At 39.6% G+C, this 22,226-nt stretch overlaps 1 protein-coding gene across 3 annotated transcripts in view; it reads left to right on the top strand.

Annotated features, from left to right (window-relative positions):
* SLC44A5 (solute carrier family 44 member 5) overlaps positions 1-22,226 on the top strand; it is an 86,142-nt gene that overhangs the window by 56,267 nt on the left and 7,649 nt on the right. For all 3 annotated transcript variants that reach the window (XM_084527432.1, XM_084527430.1, XM_084527431.1), the window contains exons 6-17: positions 1,560-1,688; positions 2,476-2,536; positions 4,168-4,291; positions 5,496-5,579; positions 7,450-7,562; positions 8,022-8,153; positions 9,873-9,972; positions 14,923-15,015; positions 15,981-16,068; positions 17,272-17,534; positions 20,939-21,033; positions 21,432-21,535. In XM_084527432.1, the coding sequence (XP_084383558.1) occupies positions 1,560-1,688; positions 2,476-2,536; positions 4,168-4,291; positions 5,496-5,579; positions 7,450-7,562; positions 8,022-8,153; positions 9,873-9,972; positions 14,923-15,015; positions 15,981-16,068; positions 17,272-17,534; positions 20,939-21,033; positions 21,432-21,535 (1,386 nt within the window). The remainder of the gene's footprint in view (positions 1-1,559; positions 1,689-2,475; positions 2,537-4,167; positions 4,292-5,495; positions 5,580-7,449; positions 7,563-8,021; positions 8,154-9,872; positions 9,973-14,922; positions 15,016-15,980; positions 16,069-17,271; positions 17,535-20,938; positions 21,034-21,431; positions 21,536-22,226) is intronic.

Raw genomic sequence — 22,226 nt, 5'->3', positions numbered from 1 at the left:
AGGATTAGCCTGTTAATCTAAGGATTAACCCAAGATCTTTTCCCAATATTCCTTTAGATGAACTGTATGTGGCAGAATGCCCTTGAGGTGAAATATAACTGCAAACGGCATCTCTCTGGTACTTGGGTAGCAAAGCTTTGCAAAGGGTGTTTGGACAGCACAGCTTTGGAAACAGAGAACAGCCTTCTGGAAAAGGCTGAAATTTCCTAAGAAGATGGACTTCAAACTGGCTTACAGCAATAAGCAACACTGAAGAGGTCAGCATAGCTGTACACTTGCATGATTCTAGTGACCAGGAAAGCCTTTAGAGCCTGTGTTCTAGGGCAGCTGCTTCTCCATTACCTAATCAGAATCTCTTGAGTGGATACACTCATCAAACCCCAGCCTTCCCTAAGTTTCGCATATAAATCCTATTTATACTGGCTGTACCTGCTGCACTGTGAATTTCATTCCTGAAATGTTAACCTCACTTGCTTTGTAATTAGAGATTTGTCATTAGTCAGTCATAAAATGTTACCTTTATTTGAGTGATACACACCTAATTGAATGTTATCTGTGGAGATGTATTAGACTGAAGAAATTGTGTAGAAGGGTAGTTTAGTTTCAGCTGCATGAGACCTTTTTTTTTTTTTAAAAAAAAAAAAAAAAAGTGAAGTTCTTCTTATAAATGTAATGGAAAGAAATGCCATTTATCCTGTGAAAATAGCTGCTGCACCACCTGGCTCATATAACCAATTATTATAGAAGGTCTAAAAAAGGTTATGAAGACGCTGAGGGGCCTAGAGAACAAGACAGATGAGGAGCAGCTGTGGTCCCTTGGTTGGCTCAGCCTAGAGGGGAGGAGGCTGAGGGGAGGCCTCATGCAGAGGGGCAGGTACTGATCTCTGTTCTCTGGTTACAGTGACAGGAGCCAAGGGAACAGCAAGGAACTGTGACAGGGGAGGGTCAGGCTAGGTGTTAGGAAAAGGTTCTTTACTGAGGGGGTGGTTTGGGTGCTGGAACAGGCTCCCCAGGGCAGTGGTCCCAACACTGAGCCTGGTGAAGTTCAAGAAGCATTTGGACAATGCTGTCACACAGGGTCTGATTTTGGGGTGCTCCTGTATGGAGCCAGGAGTTGGATTCAGTGATCCTTGTGGGTCCCTTCCAACTCAGAATATTCTGATTCAATGATTCTATATATGCTACTACTGATGGCAGCAGAGGAGGGCCCCCAATTTTTTCCTTGTGCTCAAACAGAAATTTTGTTTTGATTAGACTTAAAGCTCTGTGTATGTACCAGAATGTGTAGAACCTAAGAAGATATGGAGAGCAGCTTGATATGCCAGATATGAGGAGAGACTTTGAAATGTATTCTATCAAACAGTTTTAGAATTATTCATCTGGAGATTCAAAAGCAAAACTCGTGTGCCTTCCTATATATTACAGTATTGCTTCAGACAATTGCATAAAACTGTGCACTTTTATAGGTGACCTTTTTCTTTCTTTTTAATTACATTGACTTTTATTACCTTTCTCTGCTCCCAGTGCATCTTTACTCATTTTTTTTTCTTTTCTTGTAGCTTTGTGTCTCAAAGTGCCCAGACAGGTTTGCAACCTATATTGATGTTCAGGCTTCCTACAGATATAAACCAGATCAGTGGAATTACTTTAAGCAGTTCTGCAAACCTGGTTTTAACAATCCTCGCAAGGTGTGTATGTATACAAAGGTGATGGAATACATTTTTTTCTTCAAGCAATATGTAATACACATGATTTTACTGGGCTACATCAGAGCTTTGAATTATTTCTGTTTCACCATATAAGGAGTTGTCCTGTATATATGGTTTGATACTGATTTAATCAAGGCTTAAGTATTGTATGCATACCAAATTCCCCACTCTTTCAGTGGATACTGTTTGCTTGCAAGAATATTTGCAGCTACCTGTGTAGGTGCAGTACTGTGGCAAGGAAGTCTCCAGTAGTTAGGTACTCCACAGCAGTAGAGAATATGTCTCAGCCGAGTTCTTAAGGCTGCTACATCATCTACAGCTGCATAGTCAATATTTTTTAGCTAGGAAAATTTAATCTATCCTTCATATAACTGATTTTGCACTGAAGCGTATTGCAGTATTTCTTCTGTCTTTAAAAAACCTTGTGAATCAACAAAATTGTGTTAGCTTTTTACTCTACTTTAAGAGAAAAAGTGAAGAGGAGGCAAGGAACAACTGCCCAGTCACCTCGGACCTAGATAAAGATACAAAATGAGCAGGTCTTTTCTTTTTTTTGTCACCAGAAAAGGCAAGGAAAATAGTCTTTTCCCAAATCACACTGACAGTTTAGATTTTCACATCGTGAATGTGTATTGCAGCTCCACCAGTCAAGTTCAGGGAGGAAGCTACAAAACCCAGTTTGGGACATTTTCTCAGACTGGGTGAGAAATGAAAAGCATTTAGTTATTCTGTTATGTATTCAGCATTCCTATTTTTCCTCTTTTAGTCTGTTGCTCAAGTTCTACGTGATGAAGATTGTCCTTCGATGATCATTCCAAGCAGGCCTTGTGAGTGGTTCTACTTCTTACACACATCTTAGTAGAGTATTAGCATTCACATTAAAGCACAACTCTGATCTGAAAAGTAGTCTGTGGCAAGCTCCCTAAGAGCTGTCTGTTATCTGATAGCGACTACATGTATTATTCAATCTTAAACAGCTTGAAAGTATAAAGATTTTTTTTTTTTTTTTTCTAACTGCTGTCTGTGAACATTCAGCATGTGATCAGGTCAAGATGAGCTCTTTTTTGTTCATGAATCGTCACTAATAGAAAAAGATTTACAGTTCAAATTGTGTCTTTTAAAATATGTGAGCAAGCAACCCCACTGGCATCAAGAAAGTATCATGAATGTAAGAAGGATCATATGGCCAGCTATTAAAGTTCAAATGATACTTGAGCACAATTACAATGCGGCACAATTATTTGTTATGATGCTGGCTCTGCATGGCATACAGATCAGTAACGGAGGAGCCAAAAGGTGTTTTGGTCACTCTGGTCAGCAGGTATTTCTGAGTAGATAACCACAGATCTCAGAGTAGATCTCAGCTACAGAAGTGTAATATCAAGAGTATCTGCCACTGACCCAGAAACTCATGCAAATAAGAAATTGCTGTTTATTTTTCCATGCTTTAAAGTAGGCATCATGTAAATTGGGGGCAGGTTATCAACAAGAGGAAACATGGATTCTCTTTAATAAAAATAAGAATTTTTATTGAAACTGATGTGCTCACCCAAAAGGCAGAAAATTAATTTGCAAAGCTATTAGCTTCTTTTAGATGACAATAGGGGGCAAACATTACAGGAGAGGCATGTTACTTAATTATATCCTCACAATAATTGGTAGAATAGATAGTCTAGACTGAATATTGAACTCTGGCATCAGTTTATATTAGAACTAAATAAAGAAAGCACAGAATTCTTATATAAAGTTCAAGTTCAGCTGTGTAGGAGGAGTGACCCGCTCTTCCTTTCAAAAATGAAAACCAGGACTTCTTGCACCAAAGACCAAGGCACATAAAGAAAGTATGTAACCATCTCTCCTTTTCTCTCTTTTACAATCACCACCTAGTTTGTCTTTTCTATTTTCTCCTCTCCAAGGATATCTAGTGATAATATCTGGACAGCAGGTCATCTGGCATATGAAGCACTGATGCTTGCTGCTATGTCTTGGTTTGGGTGCTAGTACCATTTGTGACCAGTTATGCTGAGTCTGTCCCCAGGGGCTGGTTTGATTATTGCTGTGTAAATGACATATTTGAGAAGCAGCAGTTTTTGTAAGCTGCCTAGATACTGGCAAAGAGAAAGTTCTGTATTTATTACAAATTCTTAAAGTGCTACAGATATTGTTACTGTTATTTAGTAGCACATAGCATTGCCGGTTGAAAGTTATGCTCCCATCATACCTGAACTTATACAAACATAGGACAAAAAGCCCCAGAGCATAAAAACATTATCTTGAATATAATGGTTCTTCTAATATTTGTCAAATGCAATGTGTCAATAGATCATGAAGTGTAAAACAATTGACTATGAATCTGAAATGATTTAAATATGTTAGAATTTGTTGCAAAAAACAGGTGATGAAAGTGGAGCTCATCATGAAATGTAATGTGCATCCTTTGCTTTGATATTCTGAATAGTTCTTAAGAGATGCTTCCCAGACTTTTCAACAAAGAATGGCGTGCTAACTGTGGCAAATCAGACTACGTTCAGAGATGGAAGAGGGAAAACAAGAAATGTAACTGATCTCAGGGAAGCTGCAAAGTAGGTTTTACTGTTCTTTACGTCTAATTTGCTGCATTATAAGATTGTAAAATAATTTAGGAATTGAAAAAATAATTGGAATCTGTTGTAGCAAATGGCTGAAGGTAACCTGGCAAGATTTACTAGTAAATGGTCTCTATGCCTGGGCACCTGCATAGTTCTAGTAAGGGAAACCATCATTGTGTTATAAAAAATGAGCAGGGAGCTAAAAGTTTTAGTTTGATTGTCTCAAAGTGATTGGTTTTCAGTTTTTAAGTCATTTTTCTTGTTTTTCCTAACAAAAATTAGTGTTAAAGAAAGCTAAAGAAGGCATAAAATTAAACCCTCTTTGTCTTGGCTATTCCTTCCAATGATGGTTTTTACTCTGGGCATTTCACCTCTTAAGGGTGCCCCCAGTTTTTAATAATATGTCTAATGGTCAAAAAGTGATGTACTGGGCTCTGATGCATGGTAACACCTCCCTTGCAGATGGAAAGCTAGCACTTCCAATCCTGGGTATTAACCAGGATGAGAAAAAAATACCGAACAGCTGAACTTTTCCAGCTTCTGTGAGTCCTCATCCTGTCTGAAGAACAGGGGTACCTCTTCGTGCCTCTCAATCCAAAACTGCCAAACTCTAGCACCTTACCAACCCTGATAACACCCACACCTGTAAAGTTCCCTTCTTCTGGCATGTACAACCACATTGTCTAGTCTTACCAAATCTTTAATTTCCTTTTAGGAAAACATGAATGTGGCTAAGCACTTTGTGAGATAGGAAAACAATTCCATAAATTCAACCTTTATCTTCACTGCACTCTTTTCTGCTTCTCTGCTATTAGCAGTCCTGGAGTCACAACTGTGTGGCTTGTAGCACACTGCAGATCTTAGTAATACATGATTTTCTTGTGACATAATAAGCAATTATGGTGATAAAGTTGGTGATAATCAGCACTCATAGAGCTTTTCTAGTAAAGCTCTATCAGGAACAGTATAGACTTTTTAATGCAGTTTTTTTTTTATTTATTGAGGATTCTTAACTTCAGAAGAATTTTCTTTGGCATGATTCTGATTGATGTTGGCGTAGTTAGAGAAATGAAGCAGGAGAATAGTAATATGATCTTACTAGCAATATTTCAAATTCTTTCACTGGGCCTATTTGTTGTTAAAATAAATTCTGCTTTTTTACCCAAAACAACCTTTTTTTTGGTTTATCTTTTCTCAGCGGCATCAATAATGTCTTGGATGCACGATCAGTTGGAATGAAAATTTTTGAAGACTATGCCATTTCTTGGTATTGGATACTAATGTAAGTTTTTAATGGGAATTTGTAATTCTTCCAAACACCCTTTGGACTGTACAGGAAATGAAAAAATATGGATCATGTATGTGTTTGTTACCAATCCTACTTTTAAACTCAAGGAGCAACTGTAACTTCCTGTCATCACATGATGGTAATGTTATGATTTCATACATGAGGTAAGGATAGCACAGCATATATACATAGAATGTCAATTGATGTGGAGTAGGTTTTAATATCCTATGAGGAAAAGTGGGAGGTGGTATGTTGCAGGACCCATCTGTGTGGTAACTCCAAAACTGAAACTCTTACAGACTTTCAAACCAATTTGAAGTGTCTAAGTGCCATTGGTATTTATATAAAACACAATTTCTAAATTCATACTGCCAATTCAATGTATAGTTAAATCTATTATAAATCTGCTAGCCCCAATTAAGTGGGCAAAGCAATGTCAAGAACAAGAAGTATGGAATAAAATTAACTTTGTCTTGCAATTAATGTTCACTAATCACCAATCAATAAAAATACAGCACTGAAACAGAAGTAGTGGTGAGCTACTTCTACTACTTCAAGCTTCAGTTTAAGGCAAACTGTCTGTTGAGGACAGTTGTTACCATGCTCTCAGTTTTGGTGTTACTAGGACTCATGTATATCTAAAGAGATTTAAGCAGGGTACTGTCAGTACTTGCACAGGTAGCCTACTGCTTTCAAGAATAGAACCATAAGCTCCAAAACTACAACTTGTTTTGAGGAACATGTTCTGAGTTTTAAACAAGCCATTCGCCACAAGCCATTTCACACGAGGGAGACTTTAGGGGCAAGGATGTAACGCTAGCTTACAAAGACTTAAAATATAAGGTGATTTCTTGTCCCTCTGCCCATCTGGCTTAGTTGGCCCCAAACATCTCAGCATTTTTGACTCTATGATCAGGCTGTCCCACATCCTGTCTTTGGTAACTGGCTAATAATACTGGGAACATTCAGAAGGGAAGTTATCAAACACAGGCAAGAGATTTTAAATTTTTATGAGTATGTACTCAATACAAAATTCTGATACAACACCTACAAAAATTCTGAAAAATTAAATGTTCTCTGAATCATCTAAGCTGGATTTTTGTTGAAGGGGAATTACTATTCACATTGCTTTAGAATGCCTCACCTAAAAGTAAGAAGACTTTTTACAGTTGTTTTTTCCTTTTTGACTTGCCTTCTGGGAGTGTAATGAGAATAAATATTTCCCTAGTGCAGACTTGAGAAAAAGAAAACAGTCTGTAGATATGTTTCATAGGGGTTCCATTAATAGATCATATAAGTCAGCTCTTACAAGTTTCTTTTTATGCATCACAATATCCTGATCATTCCCTGTTGTGATGGGTAAATAGTCACTGTTTTTCTTCCTAACCTTAATTATCTTTGTTTAGGAAAGCTCCTAGAATGTCACTTTATTAAAAGTGTTCCTTTCCAAGTAGGGATTTTTAATGGAAGACAAAAAACAGTAACGTCCTCCCACACAGGTAGTCCTCTACTTCAACTTTCTATGCTGTAGACTACACCATGTCCTGAAAAAGGCAGTGAGTTGTTCAGCTGGTGTAAATGACTAAAAAGTCATTTTTGGTGCTAGTCCCATTCAGCTGAGCTGAGAACCTAGTGTATACAAACATTTTTGGCTGTGCCCTGTGAGATCATCATATCTAAGCTACTGGTTTCTAATAGCAGATGATATCCAAGAGGATCTATTTCATAACAAAGATTTTGAAATACAGTTTTAAAAATCATTCTCATGTGACACAAAGTGACCTTCACTTGGAGTAACAGGCATGGAAGAAAGGGAAGATTCTCACACTTTTTCCCCCCATGTTTCTGTCTCCTATCTCTCCAGTGGGTTGTTCATTGCAATGATTGTGAGTCTGCTCTTCCTTGTGCTGTTGAGGTTCACAGCTGGGGTTCTCTTCTGGATTTTCATCTTTGGTGTGATTGGAATTATAGGTTATGGTAGGTATAATCTTCTAGTTTCTGAGGCTATTTTTCCTTATTGCTTAAATCTGAACAAGGAAAATCAGTAATTATATCAATTAAATGGTACAACTGAGATAAATAATGCTCAGTTTTGGACACAGTTTAGTGAGAAATGCTTAAATGACAGTGAAACGTAGTAAGAATTCAGCTGTGCTGACACTTAGCACCAGATATAGTAACCTGAATTATTTACCTACGGTATGCTTAATGTATATGCATTTGCACTGATATTTCTTTTTGTACATGTGATTTTATAATTGACTAATTTATTGGTAATGCATTTTTGATTTTTGTTTACTGACATGTTGAGGACATAATACTTGGCTTGTAAAAATATTTTAAAAATTAATTTTAAATATTAAATATATATATATTTAAAAACTTGTCTTTGCGCTCTTCAGAAGCACACTTTTTGTGTTAATTGCTTCTTAAAAGGCATCTGGCATTGTTACTGGGAGTATGATCATCTCAAAGGCATACCTGGATCTGACCTCACTGTTTACGATATCGGATTCCAGACAGACTTCAGAGTGTACCTACAATTGAGGCAAACATGGCTAGCATTTAGTAAGTGCCCTTTAAAACCTGTATCAATTAATGGATATTCAGGAGAATCAATCACTGTCTTTTTGCAGTGTTTGCCTTGTTAAAACTCCTTCAAACATGTCATTCAGACAGGTAAGAATTATTTTTTTTGTATTGTGCAAAATACCTGGTTTTAGAAAGGATAGTAGTGTATTTGGAAAGGGAAATACTGCAATCACACTGGTGATGGCAGTGAATAATGATTCTGGGAGAGACACAGAAATTAGATTAATAACTATGCACATCTTTGTGGAACTCCTTATGATCAGATCACTGCTTTTTTTTGGAGGCTGCACTTAGACTGTGGAACGACCCTTCACAAATTTCATCATCTTTATTTTCAAGAGTGCTTCATTGCCTTCTCTTACAGGGTCATACACATCTGTTTTTAAAATAAAATTCTACTGGAAGAAGAAAGCGTGCACATTCCTCCCCAGGAAAGGAGGGGCAGAAGAGAGAACAAATATGTGGCAAATATTAATTGCACTGCAGTTACTACTCTATTAGAAGGCACATGAACAGTATAACTGGGATGGTGAATGGGACATAGCCTAGACAAAAACTGTTATCTGAATTAATAGAACAGTATATTGCTTAAATCTCCTTTCTTTGCTTTGTGTTTTTGTTGGATCATTGAGCTTGCGAGACATTTTCCTATGTACTGTTGAGGCAAATCTTTTTAGTATTCTATCTCTAGAGGGCCTTTTGACTGTATTATGTTTTTCCTTGTAAGTCTCCAGTCTCTTCTGCTTCCTGATTCTTAGCAGCCAATGTGTAGTTTATCTAGAGGTCAGTGTCACTTTCAGACATATAAACTGAGGTACTCAGGAACTGTCCAAATGATTTGTCCAAAATCACCCAGCAAACCAGTTAAATATCCTTGATGAAAATATAAGTCCTCTCAGTCCTAGTCTAGAACTCATCATGTTTCATTTTTTCACAAGGGAAGAAATCACACTAACTTAACTGAAATGAAATGAGACCAACTTTAAAGAAAACTCATTATGTTTTCCTTCATGAGGAACTTCATCAAAATAGGTGCTAAAGTGCATGTTACAAAAACTTTGTTCAGAACAAAATCTGTGGCTCTGAGCATCACAGTGGTTACTTGCCACCTACAGTTCTGATGGCCAGGAATGCTGATAATATTTGTAATCATGTTTTAAGAGTATCTGTGTATATCTCTGTCTGGGAGATATAAAATTTTTCAGGGAGATAAAAAAAAAAAAAATGCATGAGAGAAACACACTCTTCATGAGAGTTAACTCATCATCTCCTTTTTATTTTATTTACTGTATTTAGACACTACAAATTAGCTGCAGTTAAGTATTAACATGGAAAATGCTTGTTTATGAAAAATATGGTTTGTTATGGGTAAGCTGTATTTAAGGGCAAATGGTACGGTCATATTTCAGTGCATGATTATCTTTGCCTGAGAATGCTATCTTCCATTTTTCATTTAAAATTACAAATGCTGATGTCAGGGTCTTATACATTCTAATTCCCTGCATGTAGAATTGCCCTACACTGGCACTTACAAAATTGTGAAATAGAATTGAAGATTTGCAGCTGCAGTGAATGAGAGGGAGAACTGCTGTAGCAGAGCATCTAGTGGAGTTCATGAGCAATAGTGTAAAATGCAAGGCAGGAAAAAAAGCAATTTACAATTCTTGATAAATTATTATTTTTTTTTATTTACAGTGATAATACTTTGTGTTGTTGAGGTCATAATAATACTGATGCTGATCTTCCTAAGGAATAGGATTCGGATTGCTATTGCACTGTTGAAGGAAGGTAGTAGGTATGTTTGTCTTATCTTAAAATACTTTTAACTTTATTAAACGATCTCTAGGGTATATTCTTCCTGAGTTTCATCTTGCACTACAAAGAGCAGAAAGCTGAGAGTAAAAGCACAACACTGGGTATGTTGAGAACATTAGGCAGTATGTGGAATGCTGGTTCTCTCTTAAAGAGGTTGTATTTGTAAGAGTTTTCTGTTTTGCAATAAGACATTTCTTAGCTCTCAGTTTCATGCCTTAGGAGCACATATACAGCTAGTGGTACCATGTATCCTGAGTGCAAACAGGTGTATCAGCTGAAATGTTAAATGCAGTACATTATAATAGGAGGAGCCTGGGGACCTATTGCTGCCAACTTCGCTCTGTAACTGGACTGTCTCCAAAATGACATACAGGTGGTGGAGTTTTGGTGCTTTTTTTTTTTTTTTTCAGTGATTTTTATTTAGAAAAGACTGTCTTCTTCTGTCTCCAATCCATAGAACCAGAGAACCACAGAATATCCTGAGTTAGAAGGGACCCACAAGGATCACTGAGTCCAGCTCCTGGCTTCACACAGTGCAGACATGCATAAATCTGCAGAGAGAAAAGGAGGCTTCCATTACCAGACATTGCAAAACAGCTCAGTCCAAGATACTTCTTTTCAGCTCTGAGCAAATAGGAAATCAGAGCATGTTTTTTTTTGTTGTTGTTGTGTTTTTTTTTTTTTTTTTGTTTTGTTTTGTTTTGTTTGTTTTTTTAACCTGAAGGCTTAGGAGACCTCTTCATTTTATTTTTCCTGAAATCATTACAGACTTTGCAGTAGTTCCTATGTTATACAGTGCCAATCATAGAATTGAGGAGGGACCCTCAAGGATCATCAAGTCCAATTCCTGGGTCCCCAAAGGACCTCCCTAAATAAATAAATAAATACACACATAAATAAATACATCAGTTCAGATCGTGTGTCTGAGAGCATTGTCCAAACTCTTTTTGAACTCCATCAGGCTTGGCACTGTGACCACTTCCCTGGGGATATGCTTAGTTATTTTTAAAACTAGGTTTGTAACAAAGGGAAAAAGGACTTGAAAGATCAGGCCCTTGAATTTCATTTCAAATAGGCAAAGGTCTGATTGGCAACTACTGAAAGCATCTTCCTTAGCAGTAGAGCTCTGTTGTTAGAGTACATTGACTTAACTCTGAGTTTACCTATGTGCACTTGCTTACAATTTTCTGCCATCTCCCTTGGCACTGTGGTCTTCAGGAATCAGGATCTGGGATTTTTATGACAGGATTAACAAATACTGAATTTCTGTATGCAGTCAGATATTGATTTCTTATGCTACTATGCAATTAGGGCATAGCAGTTAAACTGGACAGCACTAAACTATGTACTTTAATTCTTGTTCATTAAAACCTGGGAACACTTTCAATACCCTGCAACATTTTTGGTTTGTAGTCTTGACAGGTAGGAGGATTTCAGAAATTTTATAAACTTCCTGCTGAGAAGTAGTAACATTCTATAGTTTTTCAGCAGCATAGAATGGTCACTTGAAGATGATATTTTTATACTGGTGAATACAGATGAGGTGAAACAGGCCTTACAGAGGGATCTTGACTAATTAGAGGGCTGAACAATCACCATCAGTATGAAGTTTAACAAGAGCAAGTGCGGGATTCTGCACCTGAGAGGGGGCAACCCTGGCTGTATGTACAGACTGGGGGACAAGAGGTTGGATAACAGCCCCAGGGAAAGGGATGTGGGGGTTCTGGTTGATGTCAAGTTGAATATGAGTCAGCAGTGCACACTGGCAGCCAAAAGAGTCGAGTGTATCCTGGGCTGCATTATGCACAGTTGAGCTAGCTGGTTAAGAGGAGTGCTTGTCCTGCTCTACTCAGCATTGGTGCAGCCCTCACCTTGAATACTGTATACAGTTTTGTGCACCACGATTTAAGAAGGACATAAGATGTTATGAGAGAACATCCCAAGGAGGGCTACAAAGATGGTGAAGGGTCTAGTGGGCAAGGTGTGAGGAGCAGCTGAGGCCCCTGGTGTGTTCATCCCAGAGCAGAGCAGGCTGAGCAGAGGCCTCGTTGTGACCTGCTGTTCCCTCATGAGGGGAGTGGAAAAACGGGCACCGAGCTCTGCTCTCTGGGGACGGCGACAGGACCTGAGGGAACAGCGTGGAGCTTGGACAGGGGAGGGTCAGGGTAGGTGTTAGGAAAAGATTCTTCACTGAGAGGGCGGTTAGGCACTGGAACAGGCTCCCCAGGGACCCCTTGGTCATGGCAGTGAGCCTGGTGAAGTTCAAGAAGTGTTTGGACAATGCTCTCAGACACAGGGTCTGATATTTGGGTGTTCCTGTATGGAGCCAGGAGTTGGACTCAATGATCTTTGTGGGTCTCTTCAACTCAGGATATTCTGTGATTCTAAGAAACACTATTTAATTACTGTAAGCCTAAGAGACCATGCTCTGTATTCAGGAAGATGAAAAATAAGTTGCTAATGACTGGAAATCAAGTTATGTTTCTCAATACTGTTTAACTATTCTTTTAAAAATGTTGCAATTATAATACAAATAATTGACTTGAAATCCAAAGTTAGAAACAATTAACAGTCAGTTTGCTGGAGTAACAGCCTGTGGTTTTAGTAGCAACAAACAGGCCTATTAAAAGCTGAACACTGCTAATATGTTGTGATTATTTCTCAGAAAGCATAAAAGCTATGTCCTCCTTTGTGACTCTTAATGTACTTTTACATGCATAGACTAGGATGGAATTTGACATGTTCAGGATCTTAACATCTTGATTGCATGTGACAATTCCCTTGTATTCCCCACATTCACTCACCCCCTACATTTACTTACTAGTTTAGCAGCAGAAGCTGAATAAGTTTGTCTCCTTTTGTATTTTGGAAACTGCTTCTTATAAAGCAAATGGCATCAGAAGTACCACAAGTTATAAGAGGAAAAACCGTGAGCAATAGTAAGAGATGAAAAAGCTTGTGATAAGCTTATGGGGTCACTGGAAAGAAAACTTAGACAAGTGGGAAGAGGTACGTGAGTGTAAAGGTAACCAACCTTTAAGCTTCAGTGAACAAAAAACATGCACTCCACCATCACATCCAGTGAGATACCAAGCTAAAGGTATTAGCCTGTGAGACACCATGGTACCCAGAGGAACAGTCCCTGGTGGAGTAGCAATTAGTATGCTTAAGTTCCTGCTCACTATTTACATTCTAGCCACAAAAAGTACTAGTAGACTGTTGCCCTCTAAAACATCAGACGATGTACAAAGGGGTTCCTTAAGCTGTAAACACTGCAAGGCTTATTATTCTTTCTGATTTCCAACAGCCAAACACCAGCACCACTCATTTATGGCACATACAAGAATGGTGTTTTTACCCTGCTGAGCAGCTGAACTCCACCACATCCACTTCCTCACTCCCTCTCCTCAGAGAAAAAAGGGGAGAAAATGTGATGGGAAGGGCTCAAGGGTTGAGATAAGGACAGGGAGATCACTCACCAATTATTTTCACAGGAAAAAGATTCAGCATAGGGAGATTAATATAATTTTTTGCCTATCACTACTGGACTAGAACAGTAAGAAACTAAAAGCAAACTAAAAACACCTTCCCCTCCATCCACCCTCTTCTACCTCTTTCCCCTGAACAACACAGGGGAACAGGGACTACAGTCAATCCCTAATGTTTCATCTCTGCCACTCCTTCACAGTCACTCTCTGCCCCAGCTCCAGCATAGGGTCCCTCCCATGGGATGCCATCCTTCCCAAACTGATCCTGTGTGGCTTTTCACAGATAGCAGCTCTTCAAGAACTGCGCCAATATGGGTCTGTACCACAGGGTTCATCCATCAAGAACTAACTGTTTCAACATGGGTGGCAGCTCCTGTCAGAGTATGGGCTCATGCATGGGCTCCTCTGCACAGGCTGCAGCTCCAGCCCAGAGCCTGCTCCTGCAGGGGCTCTCCATGGGCTGCAGCCTTCTTGAGGCCACATCCACCTGCTCCGCCATGGGCTCCTCCATGGACTGCTGCGTGGAGATCTGCTCCATGTGGGACCCATGGTCTGCAGGTGAACAGCTTGCTCCACCAAGGACCTCTCCACAGGCCACAGGGGAACTTCTGCTCAGGTGCCTGAGCACTTCCTTCCTCTCCTTCTTCACTGACCTTGGTGTCTGCAGGGCTGTTGCTCAGTCCTTGCTTTCCCAGCTGCAATTGCTCAGCAGTTTTTTCCTTTCTTAAATATGCTCTCACAGAGTTGCAATCAACGTTGCTTATTGGCTCAACTCTGGTCAGTGGCAGGTCCCTTTTGGTGCATAACATCGGGCAGCTTCTGGACTCTTCTCACAGAGGCCATGCCTGCAGCCCTCCTGCTACCAAGCCCTTACCACGTAAACTCAGCATGAGGAAAGTCACAGTCATGGGAAGGTGTCGGAATGTCCTGGAATTCTGAAGAGAAGTTCAGTGCTTTTACCCAAACTAAATAATACTTAAGACAGGAAAGGAACAATGGGAACAATATCCCAAAATACAAAGCAGTAAGGGGTAATTTCAGGCTACGTAGGGGCCGAAGGGAGAGCATAGGATCTGATCAGAGTGGGACATGGAAATAAAGGATAATGTCTGCAGCAGTCAGCAAGCAGATGTGATTGAAATGGGTTTATGACCAGGAAAGAGCAGGATCTGTGAAGCAGTAATGGAGGAGGAGAAAGTAGAAGACAGGCTCAAACATGGCAAATAAGTGAAGTCATCTGTACTGCTGCCAATAGAGTGGTAGAAATATTGAAGTGAAGATATATGAAGGCAGTACCTGCAGTGTTTTGAGATCCCAGCACTAGATTATGCTACCATTATCAACAAGTAGTTCAAAGTAAAAAGGATGATGTTAGAAGCTGATAAAAAGCTTTTTTTTGCTTATCTTGTTATAGCTTACGTGACGTTTTCTTTCTTTCATAGGGCTATTGGCTATATAATGTCTACATTGTTCTACCCAATTGTCACCTTCATACTCATTGCAATTTGCATTTCCTACTGGGCTGTGACAGCTGTGTATCCTTCTGTCTGTATACATCTCTGGAGAACAGTCTTCTGCTCTGCAAGAAAAAAATCATTCTCTGTGATATCACCTTAACCAAACCCATGTCAATAGGGCTATTTGGTCACTTAGCACTTGCTCCACTGATGCAGGATTGTTCCTCACTGCACATTTGGGACTGATGTACAAATCAGACAGTAGACTTAATTTCATTAAAAAGAACTGGACTAAAATTCTTGCCAAGGCATAGAGGATCATGCAAGGCCTTAGTACACTACATAAGGTGTATGTAGTGTACTACAGGTGAAAAAAAGGTGAAAAAAAGCCCTCAGCAAAGAGGAAATATGGCCATTAATGTGCTGCGTGCTCTATAGGCCCAATGTTAATGGTCTCTTAGCTGGGGAGGCTGCTGGTGTTTTTTGTTCAGAAAAGTATAGGAAAGGAATGAGAATATATAATGCATTTAGTCCTCTCTAAACTGCAGAACAGCAATAACTGTTTGCTCCTGGAACAGCAAGGGTTTGGCAAGAAATCAGAGAGGGAGAAAATTGCTTTTTTAAAACATTTTTTTTCTTCTTTCACGTGCTAAGAATGCCAGATTTTGCTGTTCAGGACAATGTTAATTTATTCTTCTGCTCTGTGTCTACTTCCACAAAAGTATGAACCATCAAAGACACACTGTATAATCTGCCTTACCATAAGTAGGTGTGCAAGAGAGATTAACACAACCTTCAAGGTTATTCTCCTTGCCCATTCTGGCCAGGAATTATCATAGTTCAGGATTGGAGTTTGCCTTAGTTCTCTGAGTAATGAGAATATTACATCATACCTGTCAGCCCTTCATGTACATATCTGCACAGCAAAAGCAATTTTTCTGTTATCTGCACATATTCTTTAGAGCTAGTGGTTCCCCACTTCAGAGTCTTAAGTTGCTCAAAGCCTACAGTTGTGTGATTCCTCCTTAAAACATTTAATTAAGTTTTTTAGCTACATCAGGAGAACCCGTGTATAAAGTAATGGCTAATCAAACACTGTGCAAGTATGCAAACCTGACTTGTGACCCAGAGGTAAGTGTAACTAATATTTACTTTTATTTATTTATTTATTATTTATAATAAATGTTATACCAATTGCATTTCTTAATTCCTATTAGATGCAATGCTAGTAGAAAACATGCTTATTTTAAATAATGTTTCCTCATGTTAAATCTGCAAATAGTTCTTCAGGTTAACACTTCTTTGTTCAAAGCAATTTACAGATATAAACTATTTTTTCTTCTAAACTGTCTCGTGAGACAGGTAGGTATTAATAGTTTACAGGGTGAGGGAGGGAGACACAGAAAAACAGATTTTTTTGATAGGTGTTCTCAAATTTGCGAGGCTTCTATTTCATTGTCCTTTGTTCATTTTAATTCAAATGTGGTAATTTACCAAGATGCAGATTTTCAAATGAATAGTATATATGTTTTTTAAGCTGAACAGGTTTTCCTTAATGAAACTGAAGCATATTAGGGCCACAAAGATGATCCTAGGGCTGGAACACCTCTTCTATGTAGAAAGACTGAGAGAGCTGGGTGTGTTCAGCATGGAGAAGTGAAGAGTCCGGGCACACCTTTTTGTGACTGTTCAGTACTTAAAGGGGTCTTAGGAAGAGGGTGGAGAAGAACTCTTTACTTGGGTAGATAATGATAGGACAAGGGGGAATGGTCTTAAACTAAAAGAGAATAGATACAGATTAGACATTTGGAGGAAATTCTTCACTGTAAGGGTAGTGAGGCACTGGCACAGGTTGCCAAGAGAAGTTGTGGATGCCCCATCCTTGGAGGTGTTCAATGCCAGGTTGGATGAGACCTTGGCCAACCCGATATAGTGGGTGGCATACCTGCCTATGGCAGGGGAGGCTGGAGTTAGATGATCTTTAAGATCCTTTCCAACCCAAGCCATTCTGTGATTCTATGCTGCTATATTCTATGATTCTATATTTGTCTTAAAAGTAGATTTCTGAAATTCATGTTCCATTTTTGTTGGTTTCAGACGTGGTGAACAGGTCTGTTTGCTAACTCCTTAGTTTAAAGTTAAGCACCTGAATAAGACATTAATATAACCCCCTAAATATGTAAACAGGTTGCATACTGTTGGAGTGCAGTGTTGAATAAGCTAATGAAACATCAAACAGAATTATGTGATTTTTATTAAGTCACTAAATTTCAGAGACTTTCTACATGGAATTTGTTGCTTATCATTCTGGTTTCTGTTTTTCTTTCCATACAGACTTTTAACACAACCAATGTTACCAAATTATGTCCAGGTGCTCAGTGTACTTTTGCATTTTATGGAGGAGAAAGTCTGTACCATAAGTACATCTTCATCTTTCAGTTAGCTAATGCCTTTGTTTTTCTCTGGCTGGTAAACTTTGCAATTGCACTGGGTCAGTGTACCCTTGCTGGTGCCTTTGCCTCTTATTACTGGGCCTCTCGAAAACCAGCTGATATTCCACTGTGGCCACTCTTCTCTTCCTTTGGACGGGCAATAAGGTAAGACCATGAAGCTGGATGTAATCCTTGTTATGTGTTCAACAAGTGCTGTTTTTACAATTTGGTAAGCCAAATGGAGAATATCAAATGAAAATGTTTAGTCAGGAAAATGTAATTTCTAGGGGAATACCAAATCCATTAGCCCAGTAGAGGCAAGGCAGCTGCAGCTTGATGTCCCTCAGTTCAACCAGTTACAAGGCAGAGCAGGTATTCCCAGTAGGTGCAGACACCCAGACACATGTATACAACAAATATATACACAGCTGACCATGCAAATCAGCAGACTTGCACACAGAGCACTTGCACAAGCAGCACTAGCCTCAGTAACTTCATCCTGTTCCCTTCTGATCAGGACTCCTGACTGTTGAGGATGATGGTCTGTTAGTATATGTAATTCCCACTAATGGACTTCTATCCAATTGTATATATATATATATATAATATAAGGTGCATATACCACCAGTAGCCTGGCTCAGACACTTGAGCTATCCAGTAGCTGGCTCCTGGATCCCCTAATTCCCAAGTTGCTGGCAGCTGTCTATGTGACCCTGAGGCCCATGGCCCCACTCCAGTTGCTGTTACAGACTCCATCCTTCATGGACAGACACAAAGATACACAGACACAGAAACACACACACCCCTCTCTGTAACCCCCAGACATTATGGTCTCTCTGGAAGTTGTCTGGGACTCCTGGTTCCTCCTGTAGTCAGCCTCTCCAGGTGACTTTCTCTTAGAGACAGACACACAAACAGGTCTCAGTTAACATGCAGACCCAATGGTCTCTCCAGCAGTTGACCAGGACCCTCATGTACCTCTGGCAGCCAACTCCTCCTGTGGTCTCACCTTTAGAGAGACACAAACATACTTAGCTCCCAAGCTACTTAAGCTACTCACTTGCTAATCAACCTTAATATCCACTAGCAATCACACTCACATACTATTACTTGCTTCAGGTGCTGGCATCACAGCTCCACTGGCCCTCTGATGTGTGGTCTGTGTCAAGCTGCTTGCACTTAAAAATCCATCCCCACACACATCCACACAGAAAAGAGTCCCTCACCCATGAAAACAGAAATGCGATTTAATAAGGTGGGTCAGACTGTGCTGATCAGGTGCAGTGCATGGCCACAGAAGGTGTACTAATGTGTAGCTGTTTACATGCAACATTTTATCCCCTTATTCCTCATTTTTTCCCACATTTATTCCTCCTCAAACTACAATGATTCCCCTCTTAACCTGCCTTTGATTCCTCCCCTAAATATCCCATAGTAAGTCTAGTGCTATCCCAAAATCTTCTAATTCTCTTCCCCTGTATCCCATAATTTGTCCAATATCCCTAGTCATTAACACTGCCCAGTCCAAAAAGTGCTCAAAGAATTCAATTCCATTGATTCATCTTGATGGTTTTCACATCTCGGCCATGGGGCTGATGTCTCTTCTGGGACAGGCCATCTTTTGAGTGCATCGTTTGGGTTCCCCCACCTGACATTGTGCCCCTGTGCTTGTGGAGATGAGCCTTTAATGGGACAGTCCATCTCCTGTGATTGGCATGGGAGGAGCAAGGCAGTGCATTATTCAGGCTGCACACTCCACTATTTTTGCTGTGCTCCCCCCTCTCCATGCCCTAACCTAATGGTCATTAGAGGCCAGCAGGACCAGGGAGGATCATCCCCCTGTACTCTGCCCTGGTGAGACCACATCTCAAGTACTGTGTTCAGTTTTGGGCCCCTCACTACAAGAAGGACATCAAGACCCTGGAATGTGTCCAGATAAGGGCTATGAAGCTGGTGAAGGGCCTGGGACACAAGTCTTATGAGGAGTAGCTGAGGGAAATGGAGTTGTTTAGTTTGGAGAAGAAGAGGCTCAGGGGTGACATTATTGCTTTCTACAATTCCCTGAAAAAAAGTTGTGGGGAGCTGGGGATCAGCCTCTTCTCGCAGGTAACTAGTGATAGGACTGGAGGGAATGGCCTCAAGGTGCACTAAGGGAGGTTTAGGTTGGAAATTAGGAGACATTTCTCCTCAGAAAGAGTAGTCGGGCAAGAGTAGTTGGAATGCATTGTCCAGGGAGGTGGTGGAGTCACTGTCCCTGGGGGGGTGTTCAAGGAAAGGTTGGACATGGTGCTTAGGGAAATGGTTTAGTGGGTGACATTGGTAGTAGGGTGATGGTTGGACCAGACGATCTTGAAGGTCTTTTCCAACCTTAATGATTCTATGATTATTAAACATTTGGTGCTTCCTGTCAACCTAAAGAAGGATGGCCTGATTCATGAAGTCCCTAGTTTACTAATAGCAATTAAGGAATAAACACTTTTAAAACATAGGTATAAGATTTACATAGTCATAATAATCTTTTGATACGTAAAGCCTATCTTGACATTATGAGATAATTGATTCACAATCTACCTTATAATTAGGCTCCTATAGTTATCTGCCATGGATACTCTGTCCAGTCTAGGATTGACTTTATTCTAGAATAATTTATTTTCCAAAACTGCTCAAAGGGATTGAGTAAAAGTGAACAAATTGTAGTGATCTAAGTTGCACCATACGCTCTAAGCAACCTGAGATAAAGGAGTCATTACTACTTTGGCAGAGGAGTTGGACCCGATGATCTCTGGAGGTCCCTTCCAATCCCTACAATTGCGTGATTTTGTGATTACAGCTTAGCACAGGCTTTGTACTTACCTTTTTAGCTGATAGCTTGTGATGGTAGGGAACGTTTAGCAATGTCATTGTGATTAAGACATAAAGTATAACTAGAGGCAACTGCCGTGATGTCCTGGTTTCAGTTAGAACAGAATTAATTTTCTTCCTAGTAGCTGGTGGAATGCTGTGTTTTGGCTTAGGATGAGAAGAGTGCTGATAACACCCCAATGTTTTAATTGTTGCAGAGCAGTGCTTATACTAAACCAAGGACATCTCAGCTTCTTGCTCTGTCCTGCCAACAGGCAGGCTGGGGGTGCAGTAAGAGCTGGGAGGGGACAGACCCAGGACAGGTGACCCAAACTAGCCAAAGGGGTATTCCATACCATCTGACGTCATGCTAAACAATATATAGGGGTGGCTAGCCGGGGGAGGGGGCTGGACTGCTCAGGGTTAGGCTGGGCATCAGTCAGCGGGTGGTGAGCAATTGCATTGTGCATCACTTGTTTGTACATATTATTAGTAGTAGTACTATTATCATCATTGTATTAATATTATTATTATTATTGTTATTATTATTTTCCTGTCTTATTAAACTGTCTTTATCTTAACTCACGGGCTTCACTTTCCATTTCTCTCCCCCGTCCCAGAGAGGGAGGGGGGAGGGTGAGCGAACGGCTGCGTGGTGTTTAGCTGCCAGCCGGGTTAAGCCACGACACGTGAATACAAGCCATTAAATAGCATTTAATTTGTTTCAGATATCATACAGGTTCACTGGCATTTGGAGCCTTAATTCTTGCAATTGTCCAGCTTATTAGAGTAATACTGGAATACTTGGATCACAAACTGAAAGGTGAGATTTACGAATCTGCTCTAGCTTATTAAGAACTCCTTTTGTAAATGATTTCATGACTTTACCAAGATGTTATCTGAGCAATTAAAAGAGATAAATTCCACTTTAGCACTAGCCATTTTAGTTCAATTCAAAATCAATGAATGTGTGCTGATTTACTCAAATTGAGTAAATTGGGAGTTTAATGCAGAATTCATTCAGGACATGAATATGACCTAACTGAAAGCTAGTGAGCTAAACAGGTTAGGAAAGAGAGTCCGTAGAAGAAAGAAAATATTAGAACATAGAAGAAAAGAAATATTTCTGGTTTTGCCATAATGTAAGCATTTCTTCTGAATAGATTTCTTTGTTCTGAAGGCTGTTTGTGAATTCTATGATGTACTCTCTCCTTTTTTCAGGTACACAGAACTCCTTCACTAGATTCCTACTCTGCTGCCTCAAATGCTGTTTCTGGTGTTTGGAAAAATTCTTAAAATTTATAAACAGAAATGCCTACATCATGGTATGTGTTGTCTTTGCATGTGGTCTCCCCTGTCTGGGATGGCAGAATAACCTAGTTACTTCTAGTTGTTCAACAGCCAGCAGTACTAGAATATGCTGAATAAATAATGGCATTTATAGGCGTTTTCAGGAAATGCATGTGGTACTACCATGAAAAAGTAAGATTTTTTTTCCTTCTTCTAAGCTCAGCCTTTTCTTGACTGTCTTTTTCCATACTCCATACCTCACAAAGTAAGTGGAAAAGGATGGCATAACTGGTTAACATCCTCTCTGAATCAGTGGGTGAAATCCTGATTTCAACAAGAATGTTATCTTGTTTTTTATTGCATGTTGGACACTTCTTTGTGGTGGCAGGATTTGAATAAGGAAGTCAGAAGGCACGTGGTATCTATATTTGCTCCTGGAAGTCAAAAGCACAAATTCTACTAGCAGCAGCAGTGATGTTACTCTGAAATAACCCTTGTTATTTCAGCTTCCTGAAGACAAATTCCAGATTTTCACCTAAATAGACATACACAGATTTAACCCTAGGATGTTCTGACCTGAAGCAATTTAAGTGATTGAAAATGACAGTCACAGATGTTATCTCAAAGGAAGTGGCTGTAATGAATCTATTATAAACCACTGTTCTAATAAAAGATATTTCAAATTAATGCTGTCTTGAAGAAGAAGTATTCTTTTTGAGTATCTTT

This window comes from Aythya ferina (genome assembly GCF_964211825.1).
Source record: "Aythya ferina genome assembly, chromosome: 8".
Taxonomy (NCBI): Eukaryota; Metazoa; Chordata; class Aves; order Anseriformes; family Anatidae; genus Aythya; species Aythya ferina.
The sequence above is the reverse complement of the archived record's forward strand: the minus strand, read 5'-3'. Positions and strand labels throughout refer to the sequence as shown.